The sequence below is a fragment of the Hypomesus transpacificus genome, chromosome 25 (assembly GCF_021917145.1).
Source record: "Hypomesus transpacificus isolate Combined female chromosome 25, fHypTra1, whole genome shotgun sequence".
Lineage (NCBI taxonomy): Eukaryota > Metazoa > Chordata > Actinopteri > Osmeriformes > Osmeridae > Hypomesus > Hypomesus transpacificus.
Genome location: NC_061084.1, coordinates 1769554 through 1785582, shown reverse-complemented (window position 1 = coordinate 1785582; position 16029 = coordinate 1769554). Strand labels below are relative to the sequence as shown.

Here is a 16029-nt window from a genome sequence, read left to right as displayed (position 1 = left end):
CTGGTACCTATCTTCTCAATATTTTGATTTCACATTTTCGAATCTGGCACAAAATAATAGCTTTTTTATTGTTATTTTGTCTGTGATGCATAATTTGCTTGTATTGTTATTTTTTTTACTGTTTGTGGTTGTTCGTGTGTCATACTTCTTGTGCCCCCTGAAAATGCCAATACTCTGTTCAATAACATTTTCCTTTATTTTTTTACAAATAAATAACGGGACGCCATCTTTAAACAACTTTGATGCTTGGTCTGACTTACTTAATAATAGGCATGGTTTATAGCTGCCGCAATTTCAACTCTATTAAATGGACGCCTGCAAAAGAGTAGGGGTCTTGCAGGTGGAAAAGAGCCATTTGCCTGGTAGCTGTCCCTGTGGTTCCAGTTAGGTCTACTCTTTAGCAAAGAGTGCCACGGTGAGGACATCAAGGGAATTGCCCTTCATGACAATCGCATCATATGAGTGGAAGCAGGTGATGCATTATGATACAACAGTCCACACTGGTAAAGCCTTTCAACTTTATTCATAGGATAAAGTGAGCACCGATAAACATGACAGCAGTTACAAATGCACTGATTCTCTGTATTTTATTCAAATGCACATTACGCACAGACTTGAATGTATCCTGTCGTGAGAAGAGGAATGCAATAAGTCAGCATACTAACAGGGGGGCAAGAGCGCACCATGGGACACGGAGAGGGCACAATGGGCCTCACAACTCTTGAGAGAGACACCAGGTGATAAAACATACATGAGGTCACACAACTCTGTGGGTGTAGAGGGGGAGACTTTAGGTTTGCACCCTGACACATCACCAGACCCCTTGGACTGCCCACCTAACTGCCCAAACACTCCTTCTGAAACCGAATAGGATGAGGAGATGCCCTACCCATCACCTGACAAACACCTTCCTCCCAGGGGGGGTACAAGACCTGTGTGCCCGGCACAGCTCAGGCAGTACTTGGCTAGGCTGGACTTTCTCTAAGACTTCTGACAAGACTGTTCTCACAAAGGCCTTTGTCTTCTCTACTCTACGAAGTGAAACTGGTAACATTGTCTGGTATCGCTGATGTAGATTGAGACATCATGGTGTATATTGTATTCATTGTTTGATTTGCATCATTTCTTATCTTATTAAACTACAAAGAACTTGGTCTGGCATTTCACCTTTTATTCTTGCCCACCTTAACATTCTCTGTTAGGAGTCTGGACTGATTTCTGTCAGAGGGTGGACGATGGCTTTCTGTAGCTGAGGTGGGAGACTCATGTTGCTGATACATGTGTTCAATGGATATACCGGTAAGTGGGATTACTGTCCCATGTATGTTTTTGGCACATTTCAAGACATCCAATGTTAACCAGCAGGTACACAGCGCTCGTCCTGTTCCGTCAAAACAAGCTCATTTAGCCTATGATGTCATAAAGGTTGTTTATCAACAAGCCTGTCCCGGATTCACCTGTCTGAATCAACGTGTTCTATGACGTCATAATGACTCACAACTCTATAAATTCCGGCAGTTCATCGGCGGAGCTCATTATCGTTTTGGAATTTCGACTGAACTTTCTGGCTCCAGCCCCCCCAAAATAGGGCTAGATACGCCCATGCATACAGGGCTCTAAAGAGTGCAGTTTCTGTAATTCCATCTGATGTTTTTTATGACATTGTGCTATGATTGACTAAATGTTCCTTTTTATAGAGAACGTGTTAGTGTTTTGGTAGACATGGTGTATTGTTTAGTGTATTTTTGTGTTATGAAAATTAGTGTTTGAGTTTAGTTTACAATGTGTGATTTTAAGCATGAAATTAACCATTTTGCCAATTGTGTGTTTTAGGTGTGTTGGTGCATTTATTTTCGGAAACGTGTTAGAAGTATTGAAAAGCATTGAAAATTGTCATAGCAATTGTAAAAAACTGTCATGTAGAGGGAGCTGTAACCTACACTCACGACTGCAGGAAAATATTGATTACAATTGTTCCGGTCCATGGTTATCCACTTCGCTAGGTGGCGCTGTCAGATAAAACTAGGGTCCAAGAACTGCGGTCCTGAAACTGCTGCGCTGCAGGCACATGCTACTCGAAGTAGGCGCTGCATTATGATAAAACATTAGAGTCCACACTGGCAAGGCCTTTAAACTTTATTCATAGGATAAAGTACGCACCCATAAACATGAAAGCAGTTACAAATGCACTGATTCTCTGTATTTTATTCAAATACACATTACGCACAGACTTGACGTTCAATTTAATCTTCATTCATCTTTTTTTTCGGGATAATAGTCCTCTGCATCCAATCAGTAGGATCATTTCCCTGTCGGTTTGTAGGGGTCAGACCACACCTTCACACCTAGGTCAACAAGGAAAATATATTCGTTGTTACCTTGACACAACTGTCTTATCGTGGTACTTAGCATAGGCCTAACTTTTAAACTAGAGAGGGGTTTCGGTCAACTTACCCACTGGTTGGATATCTGCCTGATTGATTCCTGCTCGGTTTACCCTCTGAACTTGATCTGCCGAAACAAAATAGTATTGTTACATCATGGAAGCAGGACCTTCATAGCCTACTGCACTCATAACACTGCATCCAATACGAATAACCAGCGCAACTATGATTGTAGGCTATTAAGTTTTGTTCTGAACGTATCAACATACTGTAGTCAGCTGAGTGCGTGAGAGGATGAAAAAATATAGGATAAAATGCAGCGGCAATGGCCGTTATAAATCCTCCAAATATTAACGTTATTCTTCTGTTTCTTGACATGTTTACTACTCATTCACCTACGAATAGTGTTCTTCTTCGATTTGATGGCGGGTAGTAAACCAACGTATAGATGAACACCGCCACCAACTGTACCGGAGTGTGTAACACACCAGCTGACGACGTCACATTGACATTTGACAACAAATGTGACAACAAGGCCCCCACCCCCTACATGTAGAGTCTTATTAATTATAAAAATGCCATTGCCTGTTACTTAATGTGTGAAGAAGTGAAGAAAACTATTTCACAACACTAAAGTTTAATGTAACTAGCCCCTTTAACAGTACGACTGGCCCCAGCTAGAACCTTCCCTGCATGTGCCTGGCGCTCAATTTTTTGTTATTTTCATCCATATTGACAAACGCAAAATAGAGAGGCAGAGAGAGAGAGCTCCAGTGCATTAAACATGTACATGCAAACAAGGGGCCAGATGTATCTGTGACAAAGACAAACACACCTGTCCAAGAAACCACCCCCAACCCTCTCTCCCACCCAAATTACTGTTAGGGTAAAGTGATCCCTTTTTAACATGTGTAGTTGTAGTATACAGGATAGTTGTGGTTTAATATCAGGAGACTGATATTTGTAGTTTTTAGTCAACAGAAGTCTCCTCTCATCTGTGTCTCTCTTTCCCTTTTTCTTTCTGTCACACACATCATAAATGGACACTATTTTGCTGAGAAATCTGGAATATTATACAACAACTGGACTCAGTGCTTTAGTTAGAGATCCAAACAAAGCATGAGTATCAGATTTCCACAACATTAGAAATGTCTATTCTTTGGAGTAATGTTACGGAGTGTGGAGTCTGGCCACAGAACAGTAACTGACTGTTCTGAGGGTCCGGCTGAGCTAGGATTGTGTCGTCTTGTCAATAAAACAGCCATCCTAGCAGTGTTGTGATACAACTAATCCACTAGATGGGGCTCTCTGAGAAGAGAGTGTCTTTGTGTTCCTGTAGGCCTCTGCTCTGCTATGCTATGTGTGCTACACTCAGTAGTGTGAAGACCCAGTGTTAGAGGTCTGACTGGCCTGATTCAGGTGCCATATTGAGGCTTAGACAGAGGGGCTGATGGCCCTAACTTATTTAAACACGTTTTTGCAGAGGTTCTCCTGGACAGATATGGATAACTACAAGAGGAAAGTAATAATTGTGATAATAAAGGTAATCATTGTAGAGTAGGAACAAACGGTTGTGTTTGGATTACTACAAAATCTGTGACACCTTTGACATGTTATAACTGGAGGATATGTTCATTTAGTTCATCTGTGTGATCTAGCTCACCTTAGTCAAAAAACAATAATTGCTTTGTTTTGCACTGTAATAAAAAACACTTGTTGATTGGAAAATCAGCCTAAACAACCCTTCATATTTTGAGGGTTCTTTTCCAGCAAGTATTTAAACTATTGTAGTCTGAAAATGGGAACCCAAGTCTAATAGACAATTATTTGACTTGTTTAGATGGCTCTCCCCTCTGTTTCTATAGTTCCTATATTCAGAAGAAGGACTTTACGCCGTGACTTCCTGCCTGTCCAGGGTATCAAAAAACACCATAAAGGATACTTTTTTATCTGCCTAACTTTCTTCATATTCTTTGTTGGTGTTTTCAGTGTATTGCCTTCCAGACAGGCTACCTATAGTGAACATGTCTGTCATTTCTAAGTGCTTTCACAGATTTAGCAACTATTCATAGGCTACATAAAGAGACATATGTGAAATAAGTTTCGAAAATAAATACAATTAAGTGGTGACAAAGAATACAGTAATGTATAAAAAGAGAAAGACAGGGCTGCTTTGTGGTTAACACCTTTCTATGCAAGCAACATTTTTGTTGTTGTTGTAGAATGCATGTCAAATGTCATTCTCACACCGAGAGAGAGAGAGAGAGAGAGAGAGAGAGTGGGCACCATAGCCCCCTAAAGGCTAAGTGACACGATTCATCCTTAAATCAGTCTAGAAACATGAAGCACGTAGTGGGCTGCCTGCTCCTCTCCTCTCTCTGTTCTCTATCATCTTGGGGTGAGTTCAACTTCTGCATTTATTCTCATCTTAACTTCTTATCTTGTTAGTATTGTGCTTGCAGTATAGTGATTCCAAACCTTATTGAGGCGATAGCAATTGTATTGTAATTCTTGCAAAACACACACACACACATCAAACTCAGATCATGAATGCTGTGTTGCGTAAGTACAGTAACCCTTATTCTAACTTCAATTGATGATTTTTTTTACAAGGTATTTCTATTGTTCTCTTTACCTTCATCAGGTATCCATGACTTGGTGGTGACCCAGTCTCCTCGTGAAGTGACAGTCAAGGAGGGAACCACTGTTCACATCCACTGCTGCTGGAATCTGGACATTATAAGAGCAAATGTTGTCTGGAAAAAGAAGAACAAATGTATTGATTCAACGTCTTTCTCTATACGTGATTCAGTTATCAGCAAGCAATGTCAAGAACAAGCTCAGCACCATGGAGCTTGTAATTGCTCAAATCTGATACTCTCAAACATCACAGTAAACGACTCTGGTTTATACATCTGTCAAGTAACCATAGATATACCAGTGCTTGTTCAATCAGATGGGAATGGAACCAGCATAACAGTTACAACCATCAAACAAGTTAACATGACAAATGGTAAGCATTAAAACAATTGCACATTGTTGGCCTGTACACACAAGCCTATGGGGGTGAGCAAGGAACCACAAATGCATCCTGTGTGATGCCTGGTAAGAGTAAGGGGTCCAAGATATAGGTGGTCCAACGCTTCAGAATGTGGGGCTGCGTGTGAACAAATGTGACAACGTTAACTGTGCAGAAATGTAAGACGGGAAGGTTGAGATCAAAGTTCAGTAATGTCTTGATTCTCAAGTTGAAAGGCATTTTCATGCAGCTTTATGTTATTCACATACATTTATTTTAATACACAGGAAAAGAAGAAGAAGATATCAACCAATCAAATCTCCTGTTTATCATAATTCCCCTGGCTGTCCTGGCTATCCTTTTCTTTGCTGCTCTGTTCGGCTTTTTGATTAGAAAACACGGTATGTACTGTGACATTTCTGATATGATGAATATTTAATGAAACTGTCGACCTGTGGAACATAGGCCTTAATGGTCATTTAGCTATCACTTTTAGTTGTTTTGACACCAAGACTTCTGAAAAGAACTGCTGAAAACAACACAGTAAACACCCAGTACACTTCATCCTGTCACTGCACCATCATCTCAGTCCTCTAATTTGGTGTTGATATAGTTGTTTTATGATGCATGTTTTGGATACTTCTAGTCATGCATTCGAAGAATACAGCCAGGGTGATATACGAGGCCCCTCACCCTGGATCAGAGGAGTCTGATGGCCAGAGCACTAATTCCTCTAGGGGATCTACCCAGTGGGTCAGTATGCATATTCAAAGTCCTCAGTGCAGAGCTGTGTGTTCACAAGTATTATTAAATGCATATTTCACTTTCTTGTTCCCTCGTAAAAGAGCAGGAATCCCATTTGCTTATTAATTAACAATATAAAGAAATATATTGTGACAGATTACTGTGGGTTGTTTGAAATAACTATTGTACTGCCTGTCAAATGTTTGCATTTGGTGCTCTGCCACCACAAAAAAAATCAATATTATTATCATTTAATAGCATTTAATTTAATTACTTGATGCTTATGGCTGCACCAATGAGATTGAGTATGATGAAGCACATCAACTGTGACCACCTGCATCAGAGTCACTGCACTACCTACTACAGTAATAGAACAAATCTGCCCACATAGTAAAGCTCTTAAGAGTGATACAAAACTAAGCAGGGGATGATTGTTTTCACTTAACTTAATTACTGACTCTTTCTCTTTTACCCTGTCAGTGTCAAGTCCAGGTGTACGAATCTATCGATTACTTTGCTGTCGAAGACAAGAAGGAAAAGGATGAAAGGATGTCTCAGCTCATTTAAACCTTTTTTATATCTCCACTGTACTGTCTGCATACTGTATTAATATTCTTGCTGTAATTATTTGCTTATTTTGTCTTTGCCTAAAAATATAAATATCTGATGAAGACAACTTTGTTTCTGACACAAACATGTTTTGTGTGAGAGGATATGAACCTGTGCCTGAACCGGAATTGAGCAATAGTTCACCAATACACACTTGTGATGCTCTAGATAAGCTTCTCTGAGTTTTTGCCTCGCATGTGTGTGTGTGGGGGGGGGGGGGGGGCATGACCCTACTGTCAACGACAGAGGAACACTAGGACAGTCCTGTGCAACAAGACTAAATACAGAGGTTTCAGAAGAGCATTTTAGTCTGGTCCGGCCACAGCCGTTCCCCAGTATGTTTCCCTGTGTGTGTTTTCCTTTGCCTCTAAGCCCCCTGCTGGTCCCTCTGTGTTTGTGTGGGTCCTGCCTGGATCCTGCATATCATGCATACTGGATCCTGCATCATAGATCCTGCATACTAGTTCCTGCATACTGGATCCTGCATACTGGATCCTGCATACTAGTTCCTGCATACTGGATCCTGCATACTAGATCCTGCATACTGAATCCTGCACAGCATACTGGATCCAGCATACATGCCGCTCATAGGCCAGCAATTCATCTAACCCGGTTTTCCAGCCTTTCATCGTCTTCTTAGTAGGCTTTTGATCCCGTTAATTGCAAACTCGTGAAAACAAGCTACCTATTTATGTTAGGGGTGTGCTACATGACACGACAATAGGTCTTTTAGAAATTTAATAGTTTGTCAAAAACTTCACATTTTTAAGGGATGGCTGCATATGCTTAGATGCCAGTCAGATTATATCCATGGTCAAATAACAATTCTCCGACTCATCCAGATGTACTATGCTGCACCGCAATTCCACACTGACTATAAAACATGCAGTTTACACAAGTTAAGACTTAACGTGATTTGAGCGTTGTCTGCACCCACGTCCAAATGGATAAATGTCGAGTTTTGTGTGGAAACCGTACGGCCTGTTTTCTGTCTTATCGTCGTTTCATAAATGAGGTCTATTGTGTCCAAAACCAGATCTGCGTGCGTGCCTTTTTTTCAAATACATATCAATATTTATTCTAGGTATTGGTTTGTTTTGGACTGTAAAAAACACTGCAGCTTCAATACATTTACTTTATTGAAATTCAGCCTAGACAACCCTTAATAATTTGAGGGATCTTGTCCAGCAAGTGTTTCAAATATTGTATTCTGAAAATGGGAACCCAAGCCTAACAGACAATTATTTGACTTGTTTAGATGGCTCTCCCCTCTGCTTCTATAGTTCCTATATTCAAAGGAAAGACTCTACCCAGTGACTTCCTGTCTAACCAGGGCATATGTCATGTCATCAACAAACATAATTGCACAACCTTATACTGTTTTGTAGAATTATAGAATACTGATTTGTTAATTACAAAAAAACACAATAAAGGATACTTTTTATCTGTCTGACTTTCTTCCTATTCTTGGTTGGTGTTTTTTAGTGTATTGCTTATCCAGACAAGCTACCTATAGTGAACATGTCTGTAATTCACCTATAGTGAACATGCAGAAAGTGCTTTCACAGATTTGGCAACTATTCATAAGATACATAAAGAGACGTTGGTGAATTTAGTTTGGAAAATGAATGAAATGAAGTGTTGATAGGGAATACAGTAATGTATAAAAAGAAAAGGGGAGCGATAGAGAGAAAGACAAGGCTGCTTTGTGGTTAACACCTTTCTAAGCAAGCCATGAAAAAACAAATAGCACGTCAAACGTCATTTTAACGCCTAGGGGGAGATAAAGAATGCGAGAGAGAGCTAGATAGAAAGATAGAGAGAGCGAGAGAGAGAGCCTCCCTAACGGCTAAGTGACACGATTCATCCTTAAATCAGTCTAGAAACATGAAGCACGTAGTGGGCTGCCTGCTCCTCTCCTCTCTCTGTTCTCTATCATCTTGGGGTGAGTTCAACTTCTGCATTTAATCTCATCTTAACTTCTTATCTTGTTAGTATTGTGCTTGCAGTATAGTGATTCCAAACCCAACTGAGGCAATAAAAAATAGTATTGTAATTCTTGCACTTGATATGCCCCCCCCCCACACACACACACCAAACTCAGATCATAAATGCTGTGTTGCGTAAGTAAAGTAACCCTTATTCTAACTTCAATGGATGATGTTTTACTACAAGGTTCTGTTTTTTTTTCTCTTTACCTTCAGCAGGTATCCATAACTTGGTGGTGACCCAGTCTCCTCGTGAAGTGACAGTCAAGGAGGGAAACACTGTTCACATCCACTGCTGCTGGAAAATGGACCCTATGAGCAATCTCAGAGCAAAAGTAGTCTGGAAAAGGAACAAACCAACTATTGATTCTACATCTTCCTTTCAGCGTGAATCAGCCATCACTGGGCCATGTCATGAACAAGCTCAGCCCCATGTAGCTTGTAATTGCTCAAATCTGATCCTCTCAAACGTCACTGTAAATGACTCTGGTTTATACATCTGTAAAGTAAACATAGATATACCAGTGCTTCTTCAATCAGAAGGGAATGGAACCAGCATAACAGTTACAACCATCAAACAAGTTAACATGACAAATGGTAAGCATTAAATCAATTGCACATTGTTGGCCTGTACACACAAGCCTATGGGGGTGAGCAAGGAACCACAAAGGCATCCTGTGTGATGCCTGGTAAGAGTAAGGGGTCCAAGCTAGAGGTGGTCCAACGGTGCAGAATGCGAAGCTACACGTGAACACGTGATAAGTTAACTGCAGAAATGTAAGACATTCAAATTGAGGAGGCTGAGATGGAAGTTCATCAATGTCAACATCCTCAAATTGAAAGGCATTTTCATGCAGCCAAATATTCTGTTTTTACAACTTGGGAAGTTGACAGCATTGATTGAATGCGTATTGTCTAAGAGGAGGAATATGTGGTGATGAGCCATGTGATGTGTCTTAAATGAATAATAATGATCAAGTTTCATATCAGGGACCACTCAGGCCCTACCACTTCACATACATTCCAAATTGTGTAATAGACAAATATCCTGCGCTGAGCCAAGGTAATACAGTAGACATGAATGAATTAACCTTCTTCTGTTGCAAACAACTGGAATATTTATACAATGGAAGCCCTTGCAATCTAAATGGCATTTGATCCCACCGTCATAACTTTAATGGGCCCTGCAACACAGTGGCTTCTCGATATTTTTACAAGCTGTAAGTGTAATTCTGACTCAGACTATAACAACACATACACACACCTATAGGGTTGTCAGTTTACATGTTGTAGTATATAAAGACTTAGAGAGTAACTTTTATATTATTCACCCACATTTATTTTAATATACAGGAAAAGAAGAAGAAATCAACCAATCAAATCTCCTGTTTATCATCATTCCTCTGGCTGTCCTCTTCTTGGCTGCTCTAGTCTGCTTTTTGATTCGAAAACACGGTATGTACTGTGACATTTCTGATATGATGAATATTTAATATGGACATAGGTACTTAGAAATAATCACATGAATCTGATTTGCTAACCTTAATTTAACCTGTTAATTGTTTCAAGTCAGAAACTGAATTTACTTAAAGAACAGTTTTCAATGCAGGCACATCTGAGAGAAATACAACTATTTTTTTTCCCTGCATCTCAAAAATAGCCATCACATGCTTCTTAGTGTTATATAGTACGTAATGTTAGCATGTTCTGTTATTCTAGTTTTCCTTCAGCGTCGGCTCTGTCTGCCATCTACACTGTTCTCCATAGGCGGAAATCCCGGGGGGGGCACAACCAAAAAAATATATAATTTGCCCCCCCCAATAAATTACTGTAACCTTAACTATATAATTTCAAGAATATTAATAATATGTAATGAAAGCCCTTTGCTGATTATGGACACAATGGCGTTTTTAAATGTGCTATGTGTTACAGCAGTAATGTTGGTGTCAGTATGGCATGGTATGAGAACATTTCATATAATTGTCCCCCCCAAAGTTGATAGCAGAATTTCACCACTGTTGTTCTCCACAGCCGTCATAAACAAATGTGCTACATTGTACACTACAGTAAATACAACATTCCATAAAGAACCATTTTCAGTTCCTAATGCTGCTGTTTAGAACCTTGAACGCTTTGTTCTGAGCTGGATGAAACGGTCGACCTGTGGAACATAGGCCTGTAATTAAGTTCATTACTTTTAGTTGTTTTGACACCAAGACTTCTGAAAAGAACTACTGAAAACAACACAGTAAACACCCTGTTCACTTCATCCTGTCACTGCACCATCATCTCAGTCCTCTAATTTGGTGTTGATCTAGTTGTTTTATGATGCATGTTTTGGATACTTCTAGTCATGGATTCGAAGAATACAGCCAGGGTGATATACGAGGCCCCGCACCCTGGATCAGAGGAGTCTGATGGCCAGAGCACTAATTCCTCCAGGGGATCTACCCAGTGGGTCAGTATGCATATTCAAAGTCCTCAGTGCAGAGCTGTGTGTTCACAAGTATTATTAAATGTATATGTAATAGAAAAAAATCTGCCCACATAGTACAGCTCTTAATATGACTTATAAAATGACTAAATGTAATATGGATACAAAACTAAGCAGGGGATCATTGTTTTCACTTTAACATAATTACTGACTCTCTTTCTCTTTTCCCCTGTCAGTGTCAAGTCCAGCTGTACGAATCTATCGATTACTTTGCTGTCGAAGACAACAAAGGAAAAGGATGAAAGGATGTCTCAGCTCATTTCATTTTTTATATCTCCACTGTACTGTCTGCATACTGTATTTCTATTCTTGCTGTAATTATTTGCTTATTTTTTATGGGCCTAAAAATACAAACGTCTGATGAAGATAACTCTGTTTCTTACACTCAATTTTTTGTGTGAGAGGATTTGAACCTGTGCCTGAACCTGAATTGAGCAATAGTTAACTATTACACAATTGTGATGCTCTAGATAAGCTTCTCTGACTTTGTGCCTCGCATGTGTGTACGTGTATTTAAGTGTGTGTGTGTGTATGCGGGGTGGGGGGACCATTACACACATAAATTTAGAGCAATTTATGTACTGGGTACATGCAAAGGGTCTATGTCTGCTGGTCCGCCTATATCTGTGTCTGTGCATCTGTGTGTGGCATACAGACTACCACCAAACGACAGTTAAACGAGCCTCTTGCTCTTTAGCCATGACCCTACTGTCAACAATAGAGGATCACTAGGGCAGTCCTGTGCCACAAGACTAAATACACAGGTTTCAGAATAGCATTTCAGTCTGGTCCAGCCACAGCAGTTCCCCAGTATTTTTCCCTGTGTGTGTTTTCCTTTCCCTCTGCGTCCCCTGCTGGTCCCTCTGTGTTCGTGTGGCATACATGCCGGTCATGGCGCAGCAATACATCTAACCCGGTGTTCCAGCCCTTCATCGTCTACTTTGATTCCGTTAATTGCAAACACGTGAAAACAGGTATACCTATTTCTGTTAGGGCTGTGCTACACGACACGACGATAGGTCTTTGAGAAATGTAATAGTTGGTCAAAAACTTAATAAACATAAACATATTTTATAAGGGATGGCTGCATATGCTTATAGATGCCAGTCAGATTATGGACAAATAACAATTCTCCGACTCATCCAGATGTACAATGCTGCCCCGCATATCCAAACTGACTTTAAAATGTGACGTTTACACGAGCGTAGTCTGCACCCACGTCCAAATTGATAAATGTCGAGTTGTGTGTGGAAATTACCGTACGGGCTTATCATCGTTTCATAAATGAGAACCATTGGGTCCAGGAGCAGACCTGCGTGCGTGCGTGCGTGCGTGCGTTTTCAAATGTGTGTGAGGCAGCTTTTTTAATAACTGAGGATGCAGCCATTATATAACTCATAAGAAAGATTTGCTGCTTTCGAAGTAACCTACACTACGATTATACACCGCAACAGTGTCTCTACACAAGTGGAAAGTGTGGTGTGTGCTCAATGATAGGTCAATGACAGGAAATGGAAACATCTGAAATCTTTGACGACTGTATCTGTAGCAGAACAGAGTAACGGCAATAAGGGGACAATAAAGAGAGACGGTTAGAGCTGTCTTAAGTCTTTAGAATAGTTCTCTTGTCTTTGTCTATAAGTCTATTTCTACACTTGATGCCTCGTCCATTAATGGTATATAGAGGATCAAGTTATCCCTTAACCCACTGCGTGAGAGCGTGATACATGTTTGAAATGTGTGAGTCTAACGGCGAATGCGTGATCGGGGTGGGCGGATCGATCTACAGTATCGATAGTATCGATACCAACGTTGGTATCCGCATCCTTAATTTTTAATTTTCAATCTACATTCAGTACACAACTCCCTTTTCGTCAAATAGTGGTTGTGCAAACCCCGCTCCTCTCACTTCGCTCAAGCTCACTTTGCCCCTCCTCCACCTCCCCTGCTATGCTGTGAGTTGTTGCCGGCGTGCAAGTGCAGTAACATGACCCAGCAGCACGCTAACTGTATTTTTGACAAAACTCTGTCCTGCGTTTTATTATGACCATAACCGGATACTGGCAGGCATAGAGACTTTGTGGTAACTGAAAGTGTGATGTTCTGAAAAGGCTGGTAGAATAGTTACGAGTCTGGTGAGAGTGTGACAATGAAATAGCAAAGACAAGGTGAAGGTCAAGATGCAAGTGAAGATGTCAAGGTCAAAAAATGACTTTCATTTAAATCAATGTATCAATGTATAACAGTCTGTTATACATCAAACAGTAGAGCACCCATTGGTTATACCGAATACTACTTTTTTTAAAGTTCACAAACACATCCCATGCTTCAACTTAGACACACAGTCTGTTATGGCCAAACCAAATAAAAAACTTGAGTCACATTGACTCAACACAAATGGCTCAATTAGTCACATTGGTTTTGAGGGAATTCAGTAATCAGTTGCACCCACATCACTCTAAAAACACAATGGGGCTTCAGTATATAGACACACATTTCTGATACATTCACAATATGCATTTACAACAATTACATTTCACTTCCACTGCTGTCATGCTACTATTATCAATGCTACTGCCCTAGCTTGGGGAATACTTTTCTTATGAGGCGTTGGCAGTGCACCTTAGTGTAGGGCCTGTCAGTTGTAAATGCTTGTGTAGTGACTATTGGGGTCTCACGAGATCCATACAGCTCCATCGCTCCATGACTCGTAGGGAGTCAGGTGGCTGAGCGGTTAGGGAATTGGGCTAGTAATCTGAAGGTCGCCAGTTCGATTCCCGGCCGTGTCTAATGACGTTGTGTCCTTGGGCAAGGCTCCCTGTACTTAATGTAAGTCGCTCTGGATAAGAGCGTCTGCTAAATGACTAAATGTAAATGACTCAATGTCTAAGCAAATTGCTCATGCAAACAGCTCTTCAAATGCAACACTGCATTTTAACTTCATACAATGCTCGGCACATAAGAAAATCAGACTGATATTCTTGAATTTATAGGTAGAGCCTAAATTATAAAAAACAATATTGTCCGAAACTGGTCAGTGGTGCCACATTTGCCATAGGCGTTTCCCATAAATGATTCTATTGACACAATCGCAAGCCGCCCTTAAATCAAACACAGACCCACAAACACAGCAGTTTATGGGTTCTTTTCTTATCAGTCTTAAGCTGAGCCAAGGCGGGAACAACAGCATATAAATAGGATTCTTCTCCCTTCTTTCCTGACTTTGACTGTTTTTTCTCTACGTCCTCACATTATCTGCAGCGATAGCCACCATGTCCCAGCTAGAGACAGCCATGGCCATTCTGATGAGGACCTTTGACATGTACGCTGGAGCTGAGGGCAGCAAGGCCACTCTGAGCAAGGGGGAAGTGAAGACCATGATGGAGAAGGAGCTCCCATCACTCTTGAAGGTAAGACCCAAATCTGTACTCTCTCAGATACAAAAGAACCTCAACTATTTTCTTGCTTGCTTTCATGCTGAATTACAATACAAATGTATTTAAATTACATATCAAATATTATCCCCAAATTAGAGATATGTGTTTGGATAGTGTTTTAGTCAAGTAACACATTTTGATAACCCAGGATGGTCTAACTTTTAAAGGAACATTAACATAAGAGAAAACAGTTGCACAATGATCCTATCCCCAAACCCTGGAACATGACAACAAACATAGGGTAACTAACCCTACTGTATAAATACTATTTCAACTGTCTCTCCAGGGAGCTAAGAACCAGGGTGAGGTGGATAAGCTGATGAAGGCCCTGGACCACAACGGAGACTCTGAGGTGGACTTTAGTGAGTTTGTGGTCCTGGTCGCTGCTTTAACTTGCGCCTGCCACGACCGTTGCGCCAAGAAGTGAAGCTTTCCATCTGTGTTTCACTAGCCTCTGACTATTACTTGTTTTCCATCCCCTTTGGTGTTTGTCTGTGTCTGCTGTAGTGTGCACACGTCTGATGTCAGCAGACAGTTCACAATGTGTTTGCTTTATAAACAAAATATACATTTAAATGACTGTGACTTTTTTTTTAATGATTTGCCATGGTGGATATCCTTATTATCTCCTATTAAGAACATTTCATTACACTATGCACAGAACTCTGTCATACAGGGGTAGCTCATGAAAGAAAATGATACCAGAAGGATACAAAGTCCCTTTAGACCATGTGAACAGCTTGTCTGTTTCTGAAAGCATGTTACAATGTGTCTTGTGTCAATGTGATTTGCACGTGAGCAATACCACTGGCAGACCACGGTTTCTTTTTGCTGATTTCCACCATGTCCTCTTTCAAATGTCACTAAGCCAGTTTCACAGACAAGGGGATGGAAAAAACTAAGTCGTGCAAGCCACAACAACTAAGATGTGCGTATGTAGTTAGCGTGGCCAAAGACTATTTTCTGCAGAGGTTTCGGTATCTGTGTCAGTTGAACCTGTTAAATACGGTATATCCTTGTGTGTTGTTAGTAGCCTCATTGTCAACACTATTCACATTTATCCATTCATCAAGTAATGGACAACAAATTACATGAGATGCCAAGAACAGCATTTATTGTAGCTTGCAAGTTTTACACCTTATCCAGACTTGTAGATTGAGACATTTCAAATAAATTATATTCTAACCTGCTCCCAAGTCTCAACATTTAAAAAGGTATTTCTATGCCTCTCACTATAAAAACAAGCTTTTAGAAATCATTACAATAAATAGGCCAATCACCAATTTCCCCACAGGGACATACAAAGTATCTATTCTGTTCTACTCTATTATGTGGTATTCTATGACCAGGTTAC

The 16029-nt window shown here is 40.4% G+C and overlaps 4 protein-coding genes across 6 annotated transcripts; 3 read left to right on the top strand and 1 right to left on the bottom strand.

The window, feature by feature from the left end:
* Positions 1-2118: 2118 nt before the first annotated feature.
* smim20 (small integral membrane protein 20) lies at positions 2119-2808 on the bottom strand. Its single transcript, XM_047049134.1, has 3 exons — positions 2654-2808; positions 2455-2511; positions 2119-2345 (listed from the first exon to the last, which is right to left on the bottom strand). Exons 1-3 carry the CDS (start codon positions 2760-2762, stop codon positions 2302-2304), a joined length of 210 nt encoding a protein of 69 aa, XP_046905090.1. The 5' UTR covers positions 2763-2808; the 3' UTR covers positions 2119-2301.
* Positions 2809-4640: 1832 nt separating this feature from the next.
* LOC124487174 lies at positions 4641-6972 on the top strand. The gene is made up of 5 exons (XM_047049299.1): positions 4641-4782; positions 5029-5397; positions 5691-5804; positions 6050-6156; positions 6628-6972. The coding sequence occupies exons 1-5, from the start codon at positions 4725-4727 to the stop codon at positions 6712-6714; spliced, it is 735 nt and encodes a 244-aa protein (XP_046905255.1). The 5' UTR covers positions 4641-4724; the 3' UTR covers positions 6715-6972.
* LOC124487175 lies at positions 4644-13975 on the top strand. Of its 3 annotated transcripts, XM_047049301.1 has the most exons (6): positions 4644-4710; positions 8630-8701; positions 8961-9341; positions 10098-10199; positions 11096-11202; positions 11415-13975. In XM_047049301.1, the coding sequence occupies exons 2-6, from the start codon at positions 8644-8646 to the stop codon at positions 11478-11480; spliced, it is 714 nt and encodes a 237-aa protein (XP_046905257.1). In that variant the 5' UTR covers positions 4644-4710; positions 8630-8643; the 3' UTR covers positions 11481-13975. The 3 variants fall into 3 exon arrangements, with proteins under 3 accessions (XP_046905257.1, XP_046905258.1, XP_046905256.1); XM_047049302.1 differs by lacking the exon at positions 4644-4710 and having other exon boundaries at positions 8541-8701; positions 8964-9341; XM_047049300.1 differs by lacking the exon at positions 4644-4710 and having other exon boundaries at positions 8541-8701.
* A 415-nt stretch (positions 13976-14390) lies between these two features.
* On the top strand, positions 14391-15576 carry LOC124487176 (protein S100-P-like). The gene is made up of 2 exons (XM_047049303.1): positions 14391-14648; positions 14962-15576. The coding sequence occupies exons 1-2, from the start codon at positions 14511-14513 to the stop codon at positions 15100-15102; spliced, it is 279 nt and encodes a 92-aa protein (XP_046905259.1). The 5' UTR covers positions 14391-14510; the 3' UTR covers positions 15103-15576.
* Positions 15577-16029: the final 453 nt, after the last annotated feature.

Bases quoted from the DNA above. Each gene is read 5' to 3' on its own strand.
- LOC124487174 (XM_047049299.1), top strand. From the start codon at position 4,725: ATGAAGCACGTAGTGGGCTGCCTGCTCCTCTCCTCTCTCTGTTCTCTA. The intron at 5,398-5,690 runs GTAAGCATTAAA...TTTAATACACAG, and splicing joins ACAAGTTAACATGACAAATG to GAAAAGAAGAAGAAGATATC. The intron at 5,805-6,049 runs GTATGTACTGTG...GGATACTTCTAG, and splicing joins CTTTTTGATTAGAAAACACG to TCATGCATTCGAAGAATACA.
- LOC124487175 (XM_047049301.1), top strand. From the start codon at position 8,644: ATGAAGCACGTAGTGGGCTGCCTGCTCCTCTCCTCTCTCTGTTCTCTA. The intron at 8,702-8,960 runs GTGAGTTCAACT...CTTTACCTTCAG, and splicing joins CTGTTCTCTATCATCTTGGG to CAGGTATCCATAACTTGGTG. The intron at 11,203-11,414 runs GTCAGTATGCAT...TTCCCCTGTCAG, and splicing joins CCAGGGGATCTACCCAGTGG to TGTCAAGTCCAGCTGTACGA.
- smim20 (XM_047049134.1), bottom strand. From the start codon at position 2,762: ATGTCAAGAAACAGAAGAATAACGTTAATATTTGGAGGATTTATAACG. The intron at 2,512-2,653 runs GTATGTTGATAC...TTGTTTCGGCAG, and splicing joins CACGCACTCAGCTGACTACA to ATCAAGTTCAGAGGGTAAAC. The intron at 2,346-2,454 runs GTAAGTTGACCG...TTGTTGACCTAG, and splicing joins GGCAGATATCCAACCAGTGG to GTGTGAAGGTGTGGTCTGAC.
- LOC124487176 (XM_047049303.1), top strand. From the start codon at position 14,511: ATGTCCCAGCTAGAGACAGCCATGGCCATTCTGATGAGGACCTTTGAC. The intron at 14,649-14,961 runs GTAAGACCCAAA...CTGTCTCTCCAG, and splicing joins AGCTCCCATCACTCTTGAAG to GGAGCTAAGAACCAGGGTGA.